General features: G+C 40.5%; 1 protein-coding gene across 1 annotated transcript; it reads right to left on the bottom strand.

Annotated features, from left to right (window-relative positions):
- Positions 1–36: 36 nt before the first annotated feature.
- ddx56 (DEAD (Asp-Glu-Ala-Asp) box helicase 56) lies at positions 37–6,240 on the bottom strand. Its single transcript, XM_026355513.1, has 14 exons — positions 6,154–6,240; positions 5,547–5,708; positions 4,830–4,984; positions 4,461–4,631; positions 4,073–4,163; positions 3,728–3,969; positions 3,466–3,606; positions 2,470–2,583; positions 2,260–2,354; positions 1,866–1,939; positions 1,662–1,751; positions 1,223–1,328; positions 1,043–1,146; positions 37–775 (listed from the first exon to the last, which is right to left on the bottom strand). Exons 1-14 carry the CDS (start codon positions 6,208–6,210, stop codon positions 695–697), a joined length of 1,683 nt encoding a protein of 560 aa, XP_026211298.1. The 5' UTR covers positions 6,211–6,240; the 3' UTR covers positions 37–694.
- Between the last annotated feature and the right edge of the window lie 14,082 nt (positions 6,241–20,322).

Here is a 20,322-nt window from a genome sequence, read left to right as displayed (position 1 = left end):
TGCTACATCACAGCTTAAAAACACAATATACACAGGTCGAGCTTAAGGTTTAATTTCAGTTTTCACCAGAGAAAAATCTGACGAACACCCAGGAAGAAGAATGAAGCCTCTGCTGAGCAGAGACTGTTCAGCACAACTTTAATTGACTTTACCTTCAATAAAACGATCACGAACCACATTATGAACAGAAATCCGTCTACATGCTTGTTTCTTTAAAGTGATAATGCTGGCCTGAGTTAAACTGATTTATTGTACTGCTGAATGCATTTGAATAAAATGAAGGTATTTTATAAATAAGTCTGGATTATTGTGCCGTCATTAGAGTCGACATACTAATATTAAAGTTTGAGAAAAAAAATCATTTTATTTTAATAAACATTTTGAATCTAGAAGAAATAGACATTAATCGGAGTCTGTTTTCACAATAAGCCGATAATTAAAGTCTATTTATGGTATCTGATGGTCGGAATTGACAAAGTCCCAGTTGATACAGATGTTGTGTATTTTCTTCTGTCCACACGAATCAACCGTGCATTCAGTTACTCGTCCACATCAAGCCCTTTAATTTAAGTACAGTTTACACGTGTTATTTTGGGCTGGTGTTGGAGACTGAACTGTCCTCCAGGTAAATGTCTCTGAGCAGCTTTAACATCCAGGACTAATACATGTTCATGTGTAGTCCAGCTGCAGGTGTCTATCTGTTATCTCTGCCTTTTCCTTTCCTCCCTCCGGTGTATCGGAAACTCTTCAGTGGGTTCTTCCCATAGCCGCTCTTCTACAAGTGATAAAATCAGTGATTGCAGCAAACAGAGAGAGAGAGAGAGAGAGGGAAACAATAAAACAAAGCTCAATTATCTGAAGAATTATTTTAACTGACGTCAGAAAACAGTTTCAGACTGTAGAGTGACATCTTTAAAAAAACAATGATGAAAAACATAATCACATCAAGAAGATGCAGTGTTCTTGATGTGATTGATCATTTCTATACAAATGATCCAAACAGACTATGACTAGCAGGTGTGGCCATTTTGACGAGGCTCACCTTGAAACTGCTTTTGATGACTCCCTCTGGTTTTGTTTTTTCCTTCTTCCCTCTCCTCCTCCTGCTCGACAGTGGATTTATTACACCCCGCAGTGTGTCAGGAACTGGAGGAAGTAAAAATGATTAGTTAGTAGTGTGGACAACCTTTTAACTGTTATGTAGAGTGTGTGTGTGACTTACTGAGGTACTCTGGTACATTCTTCAGGTGGGGTTTGATGACAGCAGGGTGGAGGTCTTTGTCGTGTCTGAGCAGCTGCAGATCTCTGGGGTTATCCTCGAAATATGTCTGAGTGACAACAGAAACATCCAATCAGAAAACATCTACCATCGATTCAGGAGTATTCATCGCCCTTCACCTTCCTTGAATCAGCATTAAATGACCCATAAAGATAAAGTGGGACCTTGTTTTTGGAAAGTTTTGAAAGTAAGATTGTCTTGCTGTGGGACTCCACACTCACTAGGAGCCGCTACAAGGTAGTGAAATAAGAGTCTGAACAACATCATTATGGGTTATTAAGTAGGAAAATCTAGTACATAATAGACATAGTAAAGGAGGCATGAAGTGAAGGTGTCTGAATACCTTCTGAAGCCACTGTCAGAGCAGTGAAGACTGACTCACCTTGAGTTTTTCTGAATTGAGCAGCTCCTGTTTGATCTCCTTGAGTCTGGCCTCCCTCACTGCCTGCTTCGTCACTGAACGCATGGCATCCTACATTCAAAACATATCAAACAATCATCAAGACTGTCAGGGAACCACAGGGATGCCCATATCCAACTGTGAATGATGTGTTAATTTAACAGAGCGTGTGCTGAAGATGCTTACCCTGCACCTGTACCTGAACCCTTCAATCTCCTCCATCTTAAACTGATAAGGTTTCAGGACAGAATCAGCTTGATCTAAAATCAAACAACATGTAAACACATTCTTATTAATATCACATTTAGAACATGATTATTACCTGTTAACCAGCAGTGGATATGAAGACACAACCAGCAGCTAATTAGCTTAGGTTAAAGTAAAGACGAAAAACAACAAGCCACATGCTAACGTCTTCTTCTTAGCAAGAACCAAAGAAGTGTTTCCTACTAATCACCAACTCTTCACTCTGCTTATGGCTTGATGATTTTTGTATACACAGGACAATCTGGCTGTTATTTGGTCACTACCAAACATTTACATTGTATTTTTTAATAAAACATCCTAAAGTCCTCGTTACCTGTTGTAAGAGCCTCCTCCACCTCCGACAACAGACTCAGCTCGGTGTGAGAGATGAACGATAGGGCAGTGCCGGGGTTGTCTGCTCTCGCCGTTCTAAAAGACAAAAACCAACAGCTCTGACTTTCAGGGTTTGATTAATATCTGAAAGTTATCAAAGCAGAAGCTGTTAATATCTCTGGGACTAGATGTCTGCACACACACTACTCACCGTCCAACTCGGTGGATGTAGGACTCTACAGTTGTGGGGAAATCAAAGTTGACGACATTGGCAACATGTTGGAAGTCCACACCTCTGGAGACTCCGTACTCCTTGTCCTTTGTCCTTTAAATACATAATTAAATTAGATGTGCAGCTCAGCCTCATTAATATATACAGTGACAGGGAAAAGTACGAGATATTTCATGGTTTTCTGCATTAATTTGTCATAAAAAGTCTTCATCTAAGTCAAGAGTATTAACAAATATGTGACTAAAATAATAATAATGAACAGTATTAACCACTGCAGTGCCTCAAATGAAGCAAATAATAGCTACTACACTATTCACGCACAAGGTGGCAGTGTGGACCACAAACACAAGGCTTTTTCACCAGAGCACAATCATGACAACCCACTGCTGAACATGTAAATAAACTTTTCAGTTCAATTGTTTGTAAATGACTGCATTACATTTTAGCACAGTGTCACTTCTTACTTATGTAGAAACATTACTAGTCTTTGCCAACAGGCTCTTATGCTACCAGATGTACACAGACACAACTCGTTTTTAATCAGAGTGGCATTGCTTTTTGTTTGTTGGACGATTCTATGGAGAATATTTCAGACTAACTTGGAGTGACATTTCCAAATCGCACAAAGCTATGTGGTTTTCAGTGTCACAGCAGAAGTGGCTCTCCTACGACACAGAGCTTTGAGAATAGAGTACGTATGTAACTGCAGAAAACACTGTAGTCCTTTAAAAGACCACATATGTACGTACCCATAAAAACCCAGTGATGTTTTTTATTTACTGCAGATAAAGGTGACTGATGTGTAAGAAAACTCAATGATGTCTCAGGTACAAAAAGTTCTGACAAATCCAACACTTGCAGAGGTGACTAATGGGATTTTGTTTTTTATTTTTTAAGAAATAAGATGAGGTGTGGAAGGATTGTACCCTTTAATTAAACACCCAAAGGCAAAATACTGTGAAAAGTCTGACTCACTTTTCTATCTCTATGGTTTTCTTCTTCTTTCCTTTGCCTGCAGTTGTCTGTGGAGCAGCAGTGGGATCAGCCAAACTCTGTTCATCCGTGGCGATGATGTAGTCATAAAATCCCTGGTTAAACTGTGTGATGATGTGACATCTGCGGTGGAGGGACAGGGATCAAGGTAATAAATAACATATTATTATGTAATGAATAACACAACAGTCTTCAGTAAAAACACTGAGATCCTTTCTTGCTGTCACCTGCTGCCTCCTCTCACCTGGAGTGAACGGGCAGCTCTGAGTTGAGCACGCAGGCAGGTATACCAAACTGTTCCAGAAACAGTTTGAGCCTGTAGCATCTGTCCATTGTTCCCACAAACAACAGAGTCTTTCCCTGAACCAGTCTCAGCTTCAGCAGCGTGTAGATCAGCAGGAACTTGTCCTCCTCTTCACACTTAATGCTGTACTGCTGCAGTTGAGTGCTGTCCGGGAGCTGCGAGCCCTGCAGCTTCAGGATCACCTGGGCAACACAGGACCAGGTATTCAGACAAAATCAAACCCAACAGGTCATTCTCTACAACATACAGAACGGTTACTGAGGGGGATTTTGGGAGCCACATTACCGGGTTGTGCAGCAGCAGCTCCTTTAAGGCTTGAACGTCCTCAGTGAAAGTAGCAGACATCAGGAACGACTGGTAGATCTTCGGCAAATGACTGAAACACATCAAATACAAACAGGTTAAAATGGAGGATGTTAAGAACGTATACAATAGAAGAAATCGCTTTTCTTATGGTATTATACAAATTTTTGGTGTGTGTGTGTGTATCAAGACTGATTTAATCAATTATTCCTAAGATTAGGGAAAATACAGTTGTGTCTGCAGGAGCTGAATATGAATGGGGCTCAGATCAGAATCGTGACACACAAATCTTGCTCGGGACTTAGAAACTATATATTGTTTGTTTGCTTGTGTCAATGAGCTTGGAGCAGAGATACATGTGTATTCTCACCACAACAGGTTCTTCAGGTCTGTCTCAAACCCAAAAGAAAAGAGCAGGTCGGCTTCGTCTACAACCAGCATCTCCAGAGACGAATGCAGGTCCAGGTTCTGGGCACTAATGTGGGCCAGCACACGGGACGGTGTCCCCACTACCACATCAGGCTTCTCCATTAAGATAGGCCTGTTCAAACGCAATATACACAATATATTTAACATGTGTTTCTATGTTTTTTGGATTTTATAAAACATCTCAACCACCACAAAACAGAAAACCACCATGATAATTTGGGAACTTTATGACATAAAGACATTGAATAGACCCCAGACAGTTTCCTACGCATTTCATTTGAAGTGTTGTGAAGTCCCTGAACAGACTGACCTCTGCGCGGACAGGTCAGCTTTGCCAGAGATGTCGGCCACTCGGACGTCCCTTGAGCAGTATGCCGTCAGCTGTCTCATCATGGTCTGAACCTGGTGACCGAGTTCTTTGGTTGGCACCAGGACCAGAGCTCTCACAGCCTGCTCACGGACACTCTGAAGGTAACAACATCAAACACAAAGCAAGTGGTCAGAAGGACGAACAGGACAAAGAACAGCAGGTAACACAACAGGAACTGTACCTCACACAGAGATGTGGTTAGATTAAAGACTTGTTGCCAAGTTTGACTCTTTGTTTGACGGCTGTTTTGTCGCCTCTGCCAAATTAACTGACGTCATAGATTTTGCAGAGTTTCACAAAAAGAATCTCACAAATGATTCAGAAAGGTGTAATAAAAAAAAAACAAACAAAAAAAAAAAAAACCAACACTATGAGTCTACAACATCTGAGACATGTCTCAGGTTGATGTGGTGCTGCACAAAGAATTGCAGTCCTGCAGTCAACATCAAATCAACCTTTCAGGTGCAGATGTGAATCACTTGGCCTGAGACAAACGAAAATATTCAACAGACAGAAGAGCACGACTGTAATGTTGTGTCTACAAGTGCATCATGGTGTGCTCATCGGAGGTGCTCTAAGCCAGCATGTTTGTGTCAAAACAGAGCACAGATCCACTTAAATCCAACATAAGAAACAAACTTGCTGTTTCACATTCACCTGTTTGGAGTCCAGGATCCGCTGGATGACAGGTACAGCATAAGCAGCTGTCTTTCCAGATCCAGTCCGGGCTCGGGCCAGAAGGTCTTTCCCCTCCAGAGCCAAAGGGATGGCCTTCTCCTGGATCAGTGTGGGCTGGGACCATCCTAGATCTGCGACAGCCTGAGTCACAAGTGAAAACAAAACGATGCATTTCCAACAATCTGGGTTAAAAAAAAAAAAAACTAAACATCTAGTCTGCTGCACAATAAAAATTATTTTTAATTTGTGTCTCAGGTTCTGATTCTGATGACAAATGTCACTCAATTTTAACCATGAACTTTTAAACACAGTAGTTCGTGTTTAATGGACAACATCCACGTTTCCTTTCAAACTGTAGATCTTCTTGCTAAATTTAACAGTAATATTGTGTTTGTGAGTTTTTAAAAACTGTTTTAAGTGTTTGATAGTTTAAAAAAATATGAGGATGCTAACGTGTTAGCATTAGCGAGAGCTGTTCCTGCAGTGTTTATATCGAGTTTCCGTCATTTTTTTCCGGTAATTATACTTCATCTCATGGTTAAATTGTGAATTTGAGAGTTATTGCTCGTGTCGAACAGTTTCTTACCTTTAAAACACGATCATCTAAACCCAACTCATGAAACTCGAGCCGCTCACAAGCCATTTTACTTGCACGTGGGTCGCAGAATTTTTACGTCACGCGTTCTTCTTCTTCTTCGGGTTTTAAGGCAGCTCCGGAATCCAAAACTGTTGCATTGCTGCCATCTTCCGGAAACTTATTGCGTTGCCTTTGTGAGATCTATCTATCTATCTATCTATCTATCTATCTATCTATCTATCTATCTATCTATATATATATATATATATATATAAGTATATAAGTAAAATGGCTTGAGCTGCGCACAAGTTTCATGAGGAGGGATTGTCCAGGATTGAGAGGAGTTTGGACAGCAACATGTAGAGGGTCCAGCTCCACCCCCAGAACAGAACCAGCCCTCCTGATCAGTTTGTTTAGTCTGTTAGTGTCTGACACCTTCATGTTTCTGCCCCTTCAGACCACAGCATAGAAGATGACACTGGCCACCACAGACTCATAAAACATCCGCAGCATGGTGCTGCAGACGTTAAAGGACCTGAGTCTCCTCAGGAAGTACATCCGGCTCTGAGCCTTTTTGTACAGTGCTGATGAGTTCTTAGTCCAGTCCAGTTTGTTGTCCAGGTACACTGCCAGGTATTTGTACTCGGACACCACCTCCACCTCCTCCCCCTGTATAGAGAGAGGAATGACAGGACTCCCAGATTTCCTGAAGTCCATCACCAGCTCCTTTGTTTTGTTGATGTTCAGTTGCAGATGGTTGAGTCCACACCAGTCCACAAACTGTCCACCAGTCCACGGTACTCTGTGACATCTCCACCCTTAATACATCCTACAACTGCAGAGTCATCAGAGAACTTCTGAAGAAGTCTGAGGTGTACAGGGTGAAGAGGAATGGAGACAGAACTGTCCCCTGTGGAGCACCTGTGCTACAGACCACAGTGTCAGACACACAGTTCTGCAGGCGGACGTACTGTGGGCAGTTAGTGAGGTAGTCCATGATCCAGGAAATCAGGGAAGTGTTGAAAAACCACTTCCCGTCTATTTGTGCCCCGTCCTCTGTCCTCTCCTACCTTCCTCTGTATTCTATATAAATGTCTTCCCCTCCTCTCCTGGTCCCAGTAATGCTGCCACTTTCTACTTATCATCCTCCAGACAATACTCTACTCAGGTGAACCAGATGACATGCGGTATCTGAAATGAGAAAGGGGACCATAGATGAGTACAGACAGGAATGGCAGAAAACAGAATGTGCAGAAATGGTGACAAGGCCAAATCACAGTTGGACAAAAAACCCTCTCCAGGACTTCCATCTCTCTCGCTGCCTCATCTCCCACCCGTCCAAAACTCTCCCTATTCATGCCCCTTCTCTCCCAACAGCCCCCCCTTCACTTGCCGTCGCTGAACTCGGACTTTTCTACATCACTAGACTTCCTCCTCCAAGATTTAAGATTAAAGACTTTATTAATCGGAGAGAAGAGTTTTTTTTGTTGTTGAGATGGTAAACAACAAAGGGTTAAAGAGATTTAGTAGTTTTCAGATAGATTTCAACAATTTAATTAACAGTGCAACATTAAACAAAGGTGATAGCTCATAGTACCTGATGCATTTTATTAAGATGTTTTGGCTTCAAGAGTTTTATAGAATTGAATGGGCAGTAGAAAGTGACAACATGATGGGTTGTATTTCTTTTCAGAAAAGCCATTTAAAACTACACTAAATTAAAACAATAACTAACTAAATGAGTTTGGACTTACTTTCTTCTAAAAACACCAAGACTTCATTTATCTGCTGCCAGTTTATAGAAACTTCCAGAAAAAGTTTAGTTTCATTTAGGTGCTGAAATGTGCATAAAACACACATTTGATCCGACTGTTCGTGTGTTCAGGATTGTTGCTGTAAGTTTGCAGCCTGCTGTGTCCAGATGTCATCATTTTCTACTTTTTTCCTCTGAATGAACACAGTTTTTCTTCTTCCTTTATTCTCCATCCTGCTGCTTCTATGAGTGAATGTTAATGGACGGTAGCGTGTACAGAGGAAGTGCTGCGATGTTGTGAAAGCACAGAAGACATTCTGGGTTAATGAGCAGAACGTGTGCTTTGACAAACAATCGATAAGACACCGAGACAAGCACGCAAACACGTGCACTCATGCACGAACGGGGACGGGAACAGAGAAAAGGTGTAGGCGACGAGGGTAATTGAGCATCACTCTCCTTACGGTCGCCATAGAAACCAGTTTCTCACATGCGATGATGAGGTTTCAGATGGTTCCAGATGCTGCGGTGAATAAGTCACTGTCAGCACAGCAGCTGGGTAACACCTGTAGTAAAACAAAGGAACCAATACCACAAATTACTACCAATAACTACCAGGTTCAGTTTTTCTTCATACATGCGTACAAGTACAAGACCGATGTTCAAATACTCAAATAAAACCCGGCATTTAAAACATATCTGAGAACTTTGTTGATTTAATGTAGTTAAAACGTTGGGGGATGAAGTACATAAGTTAAAAAATAATATAAGTACAATTTAAACTAAAGTAATTAAAGTATTTAAAGCCTTGTTAGTTGTTTTTTAAGTACAAAAGTTGAAGTATGAGTGATAGAAAAACACAAAACCATTTTTGGCTTCATGTAGTTAAAGAGTCAAAAGTAAAAGTCCCATCAGCTTCATGTAAAGTATTTAAAGTTTGTGTACTTAATGTATCAACAGTAAAAATACTAATAACAAGTACAAGAATAGGCAGCAAATGTGTGAAAGTAATATTTACAGTACGCATTTAAAGATTACAAAGTAAAGGTACGTATATTTTGTCTATATATACGTAGTTAAAGCATCAGCAGAAAAAAACACAAGTAGAAGTAGAAGTATATGCATTAAAAGTACAAAAGTGTTATTACAGTCAAGTAGCGACCATATCAACTGTAAGTACACACGTATTGTTGGTTATGTAGTCAAAGAATGAGTATGAGTAGTATAAGTACATCTTTTGTTGTCATCTTCACGTTGCGTTGAAGTACAGGCCTGAAGTCCAAGCAGTAAAAGTACATTTACCTGCTTCATGTAGTCAAAGTAGAGTGAGAAGTAAAAAACACAAGTATTATGAACTTGTCAGTACTTGAAGTACATTTCCCTGATACTTAAGAAACATTTTTGGTGAAGTACCTTTTCTTGTAATTGGAGTAAAATAAGTATCAGAGTACTTCCACTGATGAAATCTGACATTTCCGTTTGTTTCATGTGTTGTGAATAAAACTCCAGAGATTTTCACAACAAACTTTGACGTTTGTGCGTCGAGACCAAAAGAAATTTGGATTCACAAGTTAATTCACAGCCAACAGTACCATAAACAGAGACACCATGAGCAAAAGGAAATGTGGTACTCAAGGTACTAAAGATAAGACGCCTACGTACATTTCACACGAGGCTCATAGACGCCCCAACTTCAACGCTGACTGTTCCCTTTTCGGTTCATTTCAAGTCGGTGTCAGTCTGACACTGTGAGAAAACCTTGCTTCCTAATGGCCCTGAGGTGGATCACAGCATGCTGTTACACCCAATTTAAGCTGCTGTCAGACCAAGGTACAACCATTTATCATAGAGAAATAGATTAAGAGAGGCCTTGGCAGACTGCACCCCCGGCTGCATAAAAGAGAAATCAAAAATCACATTTCATTTCTTCACACGGACCTCAACTTTGGGGACTTGTGTTTTGCTCCGACCAATCAGAAATGCTCTGTGCACATTTGTGAGCTGCCAGCCAGGAGAAATTTCAAACTGTATATGCTGAGATAAAAGGAACATCAAGGTTTTCTATCCACTAACTCCAACCTGGAAAGTCCTGCTCATTTGCAGGGATGTAATTATCACGGCCGTGCTCCCACTGCAAAGTCAAGTGCTGCGGTTTCATTTCAGACAGATAGCTCAGGTTTGATACGGAAAAGCTCAAGTGCAATTAGTTGTGGTGTGGCTGCTTTATGTCTCTATCACTGCCTGGGTAGAATATTGAGCATTAGATGAGCCCACAGGGAGTGATGACTGCTAACGCCCCCTCAGGAATTTAAAATAGTGAAGTCTGCAGGAGACTGCTAATGACGTAGAAGCAACACACAGGGGCTGGGCAGACTGGGATCCTCAAGCTGAAGTGTCAGTGCCACTGTTTCAAAAAACATTTAAGTAAGTGAATGAGTCACTTGTAGTTTTAACATCATCCTCTGTCTCCCAGGTGTCCCAGCAGGCTCTCGTTAGACTGCTCCATGTGTCCAAGCTACTGGACACTCAGTGAACCAGCTGCAACGCTGCATCTGAATTAAACCGACAGACACTTTGACTTCTGACGCATTTAGCAGGTCTCTGGACGCTGAGTTATGGCGACTGGACTTCGCTCTGGTTTGGTGGAAACGTTTCACTACTCATCCAAGTAGCTTCATCAGTCTGAGGATGACCCCTCACCTCTGGAGGGGTGACGTGAAAACAACCTGGAAGATAAACTTGTCATCTTGAAATCTTCCTCAGACTGAAGAAGCTACTTGGATGAGTAGTGAAACTTGACTCTAAGTCAACATAATCTCACCTAGACGACTGAGAATCTTCTCCATCATCCAGGAGCCACAGCAGCAGGATGATTCATCAGTCCACGTCTCTTTTTACAGCTGTTTCTGATCTCTGCCAATGTTTGTGGCTCTGTAGCTGCTAAATGCTTCACTGTGTTCACCAGCAGGACTCTAACTGTGTCTTTCTGCTGCTTGATGCTGAAGTGGTGAACACTGACTTTTTAAGGCTGTTCCTCTTATTTGGAGAGCTTCTTCATCCAGATGGTTCTTAAGGCACTGATGTCTGTTTGGTGTTTGTGCAACAGAATCAGCAAATGTATGTAGTCAAAAAATGGATGTAAATGGACTTTTATTGTGATAAGTTTCATTTTCTAGGACTGCAGATATTTAAGCCACAAACAAAGCAGCACTTGGCTGCATTACTATGTTTATAGTAAATAGTACAGTATTTTTACCTCTAATCAAGACATTGTCCTATAAAACTTGTAAATAGCACTAGTGTCCATTTCTTTTCTCATACAGTCAGTCAGAGTGGTAGTTAACACAGTTTGGTCCGTTGCTGATTCAACATGCTAAATCTACTTAAAAGACACTGATGGGGTTCCAGCCTATTAGTACCAGCCAATCATCCAATAATCATCTAATTATCAGAAACTAGGCCAACAGATGCTCACTCCTAGCCTGACATTGGTCTCCTGGCAGTCGAACAACCAGTGGTTTGGGGGGGACGCGGCCCTTCAGAAGAGACAACATGCACTAACTCCATCATAGTTTGTCTTGCAGCTAGATTTTTCTGCAGCCATGTTAAACACATACTTTAAACTTAAAAGGACAATCAGAAAAAACATGTAATATGTAAAACAAAGGACTAGAACCTCCATGTACAAGCTTCAAACAGCCCTATTGAAGACAGTTTACTGCTAAAGTACTTGTCACAGAGTAAATGTACCTTGTTACTATCAGGAGATGCTGCTTGTTTACATCCATCTTAAACGTATATTACTCCCCTGATGTGCTTGCTGTCAGGGTCAAGACCGACGCACATCAACGATTTACAACAGTGATGTAACTGTGTGAAGAACAAGACCAACAACATGTGAAGTAAGAGGTTAAACAGGATCAAAGAAACAGGATGAAACATTTATGAGTTGAAGTCAGAGGTGTTGCACAGAGTTCGTTATCGTGCCCTCAGGCTCGTACAGCGGAGTCTGGTGATCGAGCGAGACCGGTTCAGCTGAGTTTCTTCTGGGTCAGAGCTCCAGGGGCCGATGCAGAGAGAGTCTGAGACGCCTATGACAGTCGGCCTACCCTTCTCTCGCCCCGCTGTCACAGGTGGTGAGCTGGATATCGCACATGGAAACACTCACACACCGTGAGGGCACATGTGGTTACCAGATGTTTCAATTGTAGAAAATTCATAATACACATGTAAAATAACTTTGGTTAAAGTTCACGTTGAAAACAATGAAACCCTTATTTTTGTTATAGTGATGGACTATAGTGTTGACACTAAACATAGGAAACTGACAATATCTACTGGTGCGGTTTCTTTAATTACGTTCAAATAAGAACACTAGTTTAAGGAAAGAGAAAAGATTGTTGTTATGTTTAAGTATTGAAAAAAGTGTGAACTGATTCAAAGCTTCACTGTTTTTGTTCACTGCTGTAGGAAAATAAGACTCTGTTTATTACCTCGGCAAGAAATGAGCTGCAGAGTTAGAAGCTCCCTCTTAAACACAGTGGAGCATTTAGCAGCTAAAGAGTCAGATATTTCCCTCAACTGTGGGTTGAGGTCAGAAGCAGAGCTACTTAGATTGAACAGCTGGTCCAAATGAGACGTCCTGCTGCTCTGTTACTGCTGCATGTGTCAGACTGTACTGTACCTGTTTGAGTAGTTGATACAGTACGTCTGTGTCTTTCATCCTAAGGTGTGGACGCCTCCTTCGGACTCCTGACTGGCTTAAAAATGAACATAGACTTAAAATCTCCGTCTCAATCCTCACCAGATGAAGCCTAAATGCTGGATTATCAAGCTGTTATTCTTGGAGAACGTGTTCGCTCAGTCAAACCTCATTTTCTTCTTGCCCTGCACAGGGTTTTTGCTTTATTACTTCCTTCCTGCTCCTCTGTGTTTATCTGCCCCTGTAGGCCTGGATGAAGATGGATGTCTGTGCTGAAGGGAAGATCATGTTGTGAGAGCACCTGTAGCAGGCGTTTCTCCTCTAATGGGATGATATGATGGGGCTAAATCCTGTATTGAGATGGATGACAGTGTGTGTGTGTGTGTGTGTGTGTGTGTGTGTGTGTGTGTGTGTGTGTGTGTGGAACTGAGTTGTTGTTTGTTGATTTTAGTTACAATTTACTGTTTGTAACAGGAAACAAACTAAAAGGTGTGTCTGATTTGTTGTTTTGTGATGAAAATCAGATGGAGTCTGGATGAAACTAATCTCAGAGGTCTGTGGAAAACACTTCAGAGAGAGACAAGTGAAATGAGAGCAAGAGATATGAGAGGTCTTACAGTGATTTGGAGGACTGTATACGATGTCTTCTGGCTCACAGTTCACCAAATAGAATCAAAAACTCAGTCTGGATGATTCACTTCTGAATATTTATTTTCAAATAGTCTACAGTCCAGAATTGTATTTCATTTTTAAGAGAGGCGAACTGAAGGTTTCTTCACTTCGCTTCACATTATCAGATGATGCTTCTACTAAAGCTAAAAAAGAATCTCTTCACCCACCGATCACCTCCAGTGGAATCTGAGTCATTGAACATCACATCAAACAATTCCCGAAATGAATTTGTTAGAACACAGTAAGAATGTGGTACAAGCAGTTTTCAACAACTGTATATTTATTCCAGGTAGAAGAAACCTTGAATTTAAAATGTGCATGATCAGAGGGCTCTTTTTTATTCTCTTCCTTTGATTTTTGAGTCTGCTATTCTCCCACTTTACAATAATCAAAGGAAGCAGAGGAGTCGCTGACAGAACACTTTAAAAGATTCATACAACTTTAGGGACGGTGAGACAGTTTCCAAATCATCCTGGTCTGTTTGTTAGGTACCAGTGTGGAACGTGTCTTTTCAATTTGCACAGTGATAATGCAGGAACGTATAAAACAAATGAAATATCACAAAACATATTAAGCTTGGCTGAGGTGGAGAGGTGATAAAAGTATATGTATCATTAAAAGAAACAGACGTAGTGAGTTCATCTCGATGTACATGAAGGATGTGACGTAAATGAAGAGCATAAAGTGACAGATATACCTGCTATTTATCTACATGTATTCACAAATAAAGGCTCCAACACCTGCATCATTCTCCACCTCACTGCTTCCTCACTTTGTGCACATGTGGAGGATTAAATACAGATTGACTGGGAGGCAGACTGTGACTGAGACCAAATATATTCTCTGTCAACCGACTGTGCATCCGACACAGAAATCAATAATGACAAGCTCTGAATTACAACACTAACATCTAGTGGCTGTTGAAACATTTCACTCAAATCACTAAAGAAAAAGTCTGACGGACGCCGTAGTCAGAACAAATCATCCACAGGAAAACGTGTCTGTACAAATGGTAATCCATGAAGTAACCAAGTGCTGGATTAACAGTCTGAGAAACAGATGACGACTGTCTCTGACGAGAGAGTGAACAGCACTAAACAGACGTTGACACAGACACTAAGATGGATTGTGATCCAGTCACTCAGCTGGTGATGATGCTTTTGTAATGTAGATGTAATAATGTAGGTACCTGCCTGCTGTACCCTTCTGAATGTTGGCCCACACTGCTTCTTCTGCCTGTTCAACATCTTTTTTTTTTTGCTTACTTTTGCTTTTGCTTGTGTTTCTGTTCATTAAAGTTCACAGCTTTTTCTTGTACTCTGGCTCTAGACGCCTCAGAACTTTGCTTTGTTTTCAGCACACAATCTGCTGACGGCCGGGCGATTTGTTCGCAAGAACAACTTAATATAGTGAGAAAATGCACGGCAGTAACTGTAGTGTCGTTACACGTGGCCATCCATGTGTTCACCTTCATTAAATCACATCCAAGCAAAAATAATGAAGAGACCACAAAGCTGATGCCCTGCAGACATTATAATAAGGAAATGTGGCTTTTTGTTTGACAGAATTATGATCTGTTGGAGTTTTATTGTGTCTATTATGTTTTGTTTTTTGAGTCATTTGTCAAAAAATAAACCAAATGCAGCAACAGAAATCTGTATTTTATCATTTTTACGAAGCCTTCAGTGTTCACCATAAAGTAGGATGAACATTTAGAGAATTGATTCACAGTCATCGCCTCCACTAAATACAGAACTCCAGGGACAGAGGTGGAGCTGAGGAAGCATACATTATGTCACTTCTCTGAAAGCTCGCTCGTTATTTACACTTTCTCATGGCGCTGAAGTGGTGCCACTATACAGCTGAGAGTCTATGAGCCTGGAGGCTAATGCAACAGACCCATGAAGAGGCTCAAGTGCTACCCTGAGCTCCTGATTCACAGTCACCCTGCAGCACTTCACATACAGAAGATGCACCTGAGGAGTCACGTTTACACACGCTCGCCCCGAGCGAGAGAGCTGGAAAGCACAATAGTAAAGTGTTTCATTCAGTGTGAGCTCAAAGGAGAGCCTCTGGCTAGAAAGGAATTGCAGGAAAACTACAGGAGTCTTTTTCTTTCTCTTTCTTGCTTCAAGGATTTTCTGAAAGTTTCCAACTCCACCTGGACCCTGGACTTCAGAAAATTCCTCCTGACAGTGCGGCTCTGCTGCAGTTCTGCATGGAGACGACAAGACGCCTCTGCAGAAGTCAGTTTGAAATAATCTTACTGTAGCTTATCTGCACTAAATTAATATTACATCTACATCTTCCAGTGTAAATGGCCACAGGGCCAATGAGCAGAAAGGCTGCTACAGACTTCAGCTGTTGTGTGTTTCACTATAAAGCTGCACAGGCAGCCTCCAAGTAACAGTGATCAAAACGCTTCAAACATGTTAAAACATTTTACATTTTATTTACACTTCTACATAACATCTACAATAATCTTCTTGCCTATAGGCAGATGTTAGTTTTGAGATGTGTTCATGAATTAGCAAAACCTGGGTGGTGACACTAATATTTATATTTATGAATCTGTCTCGGTCTTAACCAACTTCTAAGGTTGTGTCCTGGATTTTCTGAGGTGTTTCTCTGAAAACAGCTTCACAGAGGAACAGGGTCTGTGTAGTCAGATGATGATTCCCTGTAGGTTCATCACTGCCACAGACGTCTGCACACTGTCACGCTGTTTTCATTGGCATTAGAACAACGATTAGACCGATTGGAACATTCTCCACATCGATTTCCAGGACACCAGCTGGGTGACGGAGGAGCTTAGCTCAGATGTGACAAAGCTGATCTGATGAAATACAAAAATTCAATCATTTTGTAAAATATACAAGCTGTTCTTTTTGGATTTCACTGTATTCTCTCTTTCAAGCCTTTTATATTGGGAAATAAAGCTGCAGTGTGACATTGAATGAAGCAAATTGATTCATTCCTTTGTTCTTGACTTTACTTTCACACTCCTCCTCACTCTTGCAGCCACTTGCAGCTACATGCACACTGAGACAAACAGAATGTCATGACTATTAAAGAAAATGTCACGGTCAATCAATGAGAGCCTTTGGTGTTCAAGTGAAGAGCCCTAAGTATTTTACACTTGCACAGATCAACGCAACGCGCTTCGGCACTGATGAATGACTCAGTGGTTTTCACATCGCCTGCTGTCAGACTAACACAGATCTGCTCTTTTCCTGAAGCCAGCGCTGTGCCACAGGTTTCGGTTGGTTGACAGCAAATTGAAATTCTGAGACAAAAAAAACACCACAGTCCAAAAGATGAGACCATTTTTAGTAATGTCGGATAATTTGAAAAGGTCCATCTCTGATAATGTCAGAGCTTTTCAAGGCAAAAGCATCTTTAATAGAAAGACAGATAATGAGGCTGAGAGTGGGAGATGATGGGAGTCTTATCATCCAGCTGTATCATACTTTTCTGGGAGGTATGATTGCAGCGCTCTTACGGCATGTCAGTCCAGGCTGACAGCTCTGATGGATTTACACTTTATTACAACAGCATTCCCTCTAGTAATAACAACAACGTGCCCGGGGAGAAGATACTGACATCTGGGAACCGTCAAGTCTGACAAGATGAAGAAACACCAGCTGATGCAGATTCAGGTGTGCTCACCTTCAGTTTGACCACGTAACTAAGTACATGTACTCATGTGATGTGCTTAGGTGTGATTTTGAAGGATTTCTAGTAGTAGTCTTTCTATTTTCTAATGTTACTACTTTGTCCTTTGATTGTCATGTCATTTTAAGTGCAAATACCTTTATTGTTATGTTCAGTGTCAGGATTTATAATCAAATAATATCTCCTAAGTGATTCTTTCTACAGTCCCCTAATTACTAAGCAATGACTTGGTAAATATATTTCAAATTCTGATAACATAAAGGGCTATAACCACATGTGATATGTAGATAAATACAGAGAAACTACATCCTAAATACTGAGAAAAACAACCAGTTTCCCATCAACTCAACCTTGTAGCTCCTAGTAGTTGAATGTAGGTCAACATGGAAACAACTTCATAAAATATGGATGATAATATAATATAATATAACAATAAACATAATTGTGTTCTTCCATGGAAAAAAGGCAACTATTGGTAACAGCCCATAATAAATGATTAACTATCTAGAAATAAGATGGTACTTTCCAATAAAGTACTTCTTCTTGTATAGTAATTGTAAAGACCACATTACCTGATACTCCTGCTGGTAGGGTTTTCAGTAAATACTGGGTGTGTTCTTGTAGATATTTTTATAACTATTTAGTAAGTAAGTTGAAAAAAATCTGTGCTGTGACGTGGAGGCAGACGCCCAACGTGGAACTCACTGTTCACTTTCAAAAGAGAAGAACGCTGCTCAGAAACTCTGAATAAATCAAGTCTGTCAGAAATTCCCGTGTGTTTAACTGCATGAAATCGTGGCGTTCACAGTTTAATTAACATTACACATCGCAGACTGCTGTTAGAGAGCACGATTTACATGTTCCTTTCTTTACTTAATGACATGCTCACGTTCAATGAGTTCACCCACTAAGAGCCAGAATGTGCTCATCAACTGGTGGACGGCAGCACTGTCTGTCCCTGAACACACAGAGTCTTAGAAAGCCAATTTCAGCCGGAGCTGCAGACTGTAATGATGGGCAATTACAGGAGGCAGCTCCCATAAGGCTGCGTGATGGTGTTTCACATTAAATTATTTTGGCTGTTTGCATTCTGCCCACTGCAGAGAGTCCAGAGCCGTCCTGGGTTGGACACTGAGTCGATGCCGTGAAGTATTAAATTGAAAAGGGGATTTGGGAACAATGCTCATTATACAGTACAAACATTTAATGAAGAATTACTGTCACACATGTCGCTGCATAAAAGCGACAAACAGAAAGTTGTTTTTCTGTCACTGATGGACATAACAGCACATTATTAACAAACGTGTGCTGTTAGCCGGAGTAGAGGATGGTATGAGTCTTTAAAAAGGTGGTTAGGATATAAAGGGATGTTAATATCAACTATAACAACAATGACCATTATCTGGTTATTATCACTTTGGTAATTACATTACTTACTTTTCAATAAACTAATAAATAAAGCAAATTTCTTTAAAAGCAAAGCCCATTGTTAGAATTGATAATAAGTTCATATAAAACCACACAGTGAATACAAATATATTAAACGTAAGTAAACCGGATAATGTTTTCTGTGAACAGAATAGGAATATGTCTGTGTACATGACCTAGTGACCATCAATAAAATGTATGTAATGTAATTTAAACATGTGACTCTGCTGTCGTTCGTCCGTGTTAGGTTCAAATTATACAAAATATAATCTCAGTTGCAGTTTATTTGCTCACAAAGGTCGTGAACTGTGGATTTGGACACTCACACACATCAATGAGTTTGGACGTACTCATCGTTGCTCTTTATCACACTTTTCTTTTTTTTAGTTTTATACAACAGAAAATCGTCATGTAACAGAAACATGTTGCTGCCTAAAGGAAAGTACAGGTTGATGTGACCTGCTCTTGTTATTTGTCATTATCTGTGACATCAGCATCATATTAGTGCATTCAGTTAGTTTGCTGCAGCTAAAAATAACTGTTTTACTCCTGTTTAGTTTGCATAATGCATCATTTCATTATGTAAGTTCTCACACTTTGACTCCTGACTGCTGTTTTCCACTGAACAGTTCTTTAAGTCTTTTATTGCACAATTCAGAATTCACCTCGAGCATTTCTAGTGTTGTGTTTTCTGGTTTTTGATCAATTATTTCTCGATGCTGATGAGAAAAGTGAAGAAGGTGTAATGTGCACTGGACTTTTAAATAGTTTCAGTATCATCAACCAAACCTAACAAAGTGTGTGTTTGTGGTGTAGATGCTTTTCAAATAAACACTGTTCCCCTGGATAAAGTGACACAGCTACTGTGATGTTGCTGTGTTTTCTGTACTCAAGCTTAGTGAGAGTTTACTATCAATTACAGTAGCTCCTCGACCAAATTTACAATCAATTATTCCAGAGTCTGTTCACGTTATCTCGTAGCTCTGCGTGAGCTCGCTGCTCCTCTAGACGAGACGTGAGACAGACGAGCAGGAGAGAGTGGGAAGAACTAAAGAGACAGAAGGGACAAGTTGGTACTTTCAGTGAACCCCACATTCTTCAACTTTATCTCACCTTCCGAACCCCTACTGTGCAGACACACACCCACACACACACATCGAGCCTTGTTAGCGGCTGCGCTGAGGAGGCCCTGATCACGGTATCAAAGTTGAGGCCTGACAGATAAAACGCCGTTGTCATGGAAACCGATTACATTTGCAGTAATTGCAGATCGAGCTGCTTCTGCGACACCTCGCTTTAGGCTTTGTGTATGTAACTGTGTGTGTGTGTGTGTTAAAGATGTGCACAGGTTTAGGTTTTGCTTCTGTGCTTGTTCCTGCCTCTCTTGACAAATGTTAGCAAGGCGTCAGTTCTTAATCTACTTTTTTTAACAACTGCTGAGAGGCATCTCTCAGCACTGAGTCACACACACTGTCAGCACAGACGCAGTCACTGTGAACTCAACTGTTTCTATTGTTTTCCCAGTCAAACTCCACCAACACCAAACATTCATTTTACACATAATAAACTTTTAAAAGTATTGAAACAGCAAGAAGTTTAAGAAGAAATGAGGAATTAGAGACAAAAGTCCAAAATATATATACAGTTTATTAAATTTAAATATGTTAAACAACACTGAAGATAATGAAAATGTGACTCAGCTCACACCTTCGCTTCCAATATGCTAACTGCTAATTCTGTATGATATTTAATGTATAGAAATGTAAATATCAAATAAAAGCTAAAAATCTGAACCTTTGTCCATCTTATGATCTAAACGTCTTCAGCAAACTATTTATATTAGGATTCTATCATTAAGTGTGTTTTGGGTACTTTTATTGCAGATTTTTCTACCTTGGATTAAGTTTATCATAAACTATGTTATGTTATTAGGTGATTAAAGTCCTAG

The sequence above is a fragment of the Anabas testudineus genome, chromosome 12 (assembly GCF_900324465.2).
Source record: "Anabas testudineus chromosome 12, fAnaTes1.2, whole genome shotgun sequence".
Taxonomy (NCBI): Eukaryota; Metazoa; Chordata; class Actinopteri; order Anabantiformes; family Anabantidae; genus Anabas; species Anabas testudineus.
The sequence above is the reverse complement of the archived record's forward strand: the minus strand, read 5'-3'. Positions and strand labels throughout refer to the sequence as shown.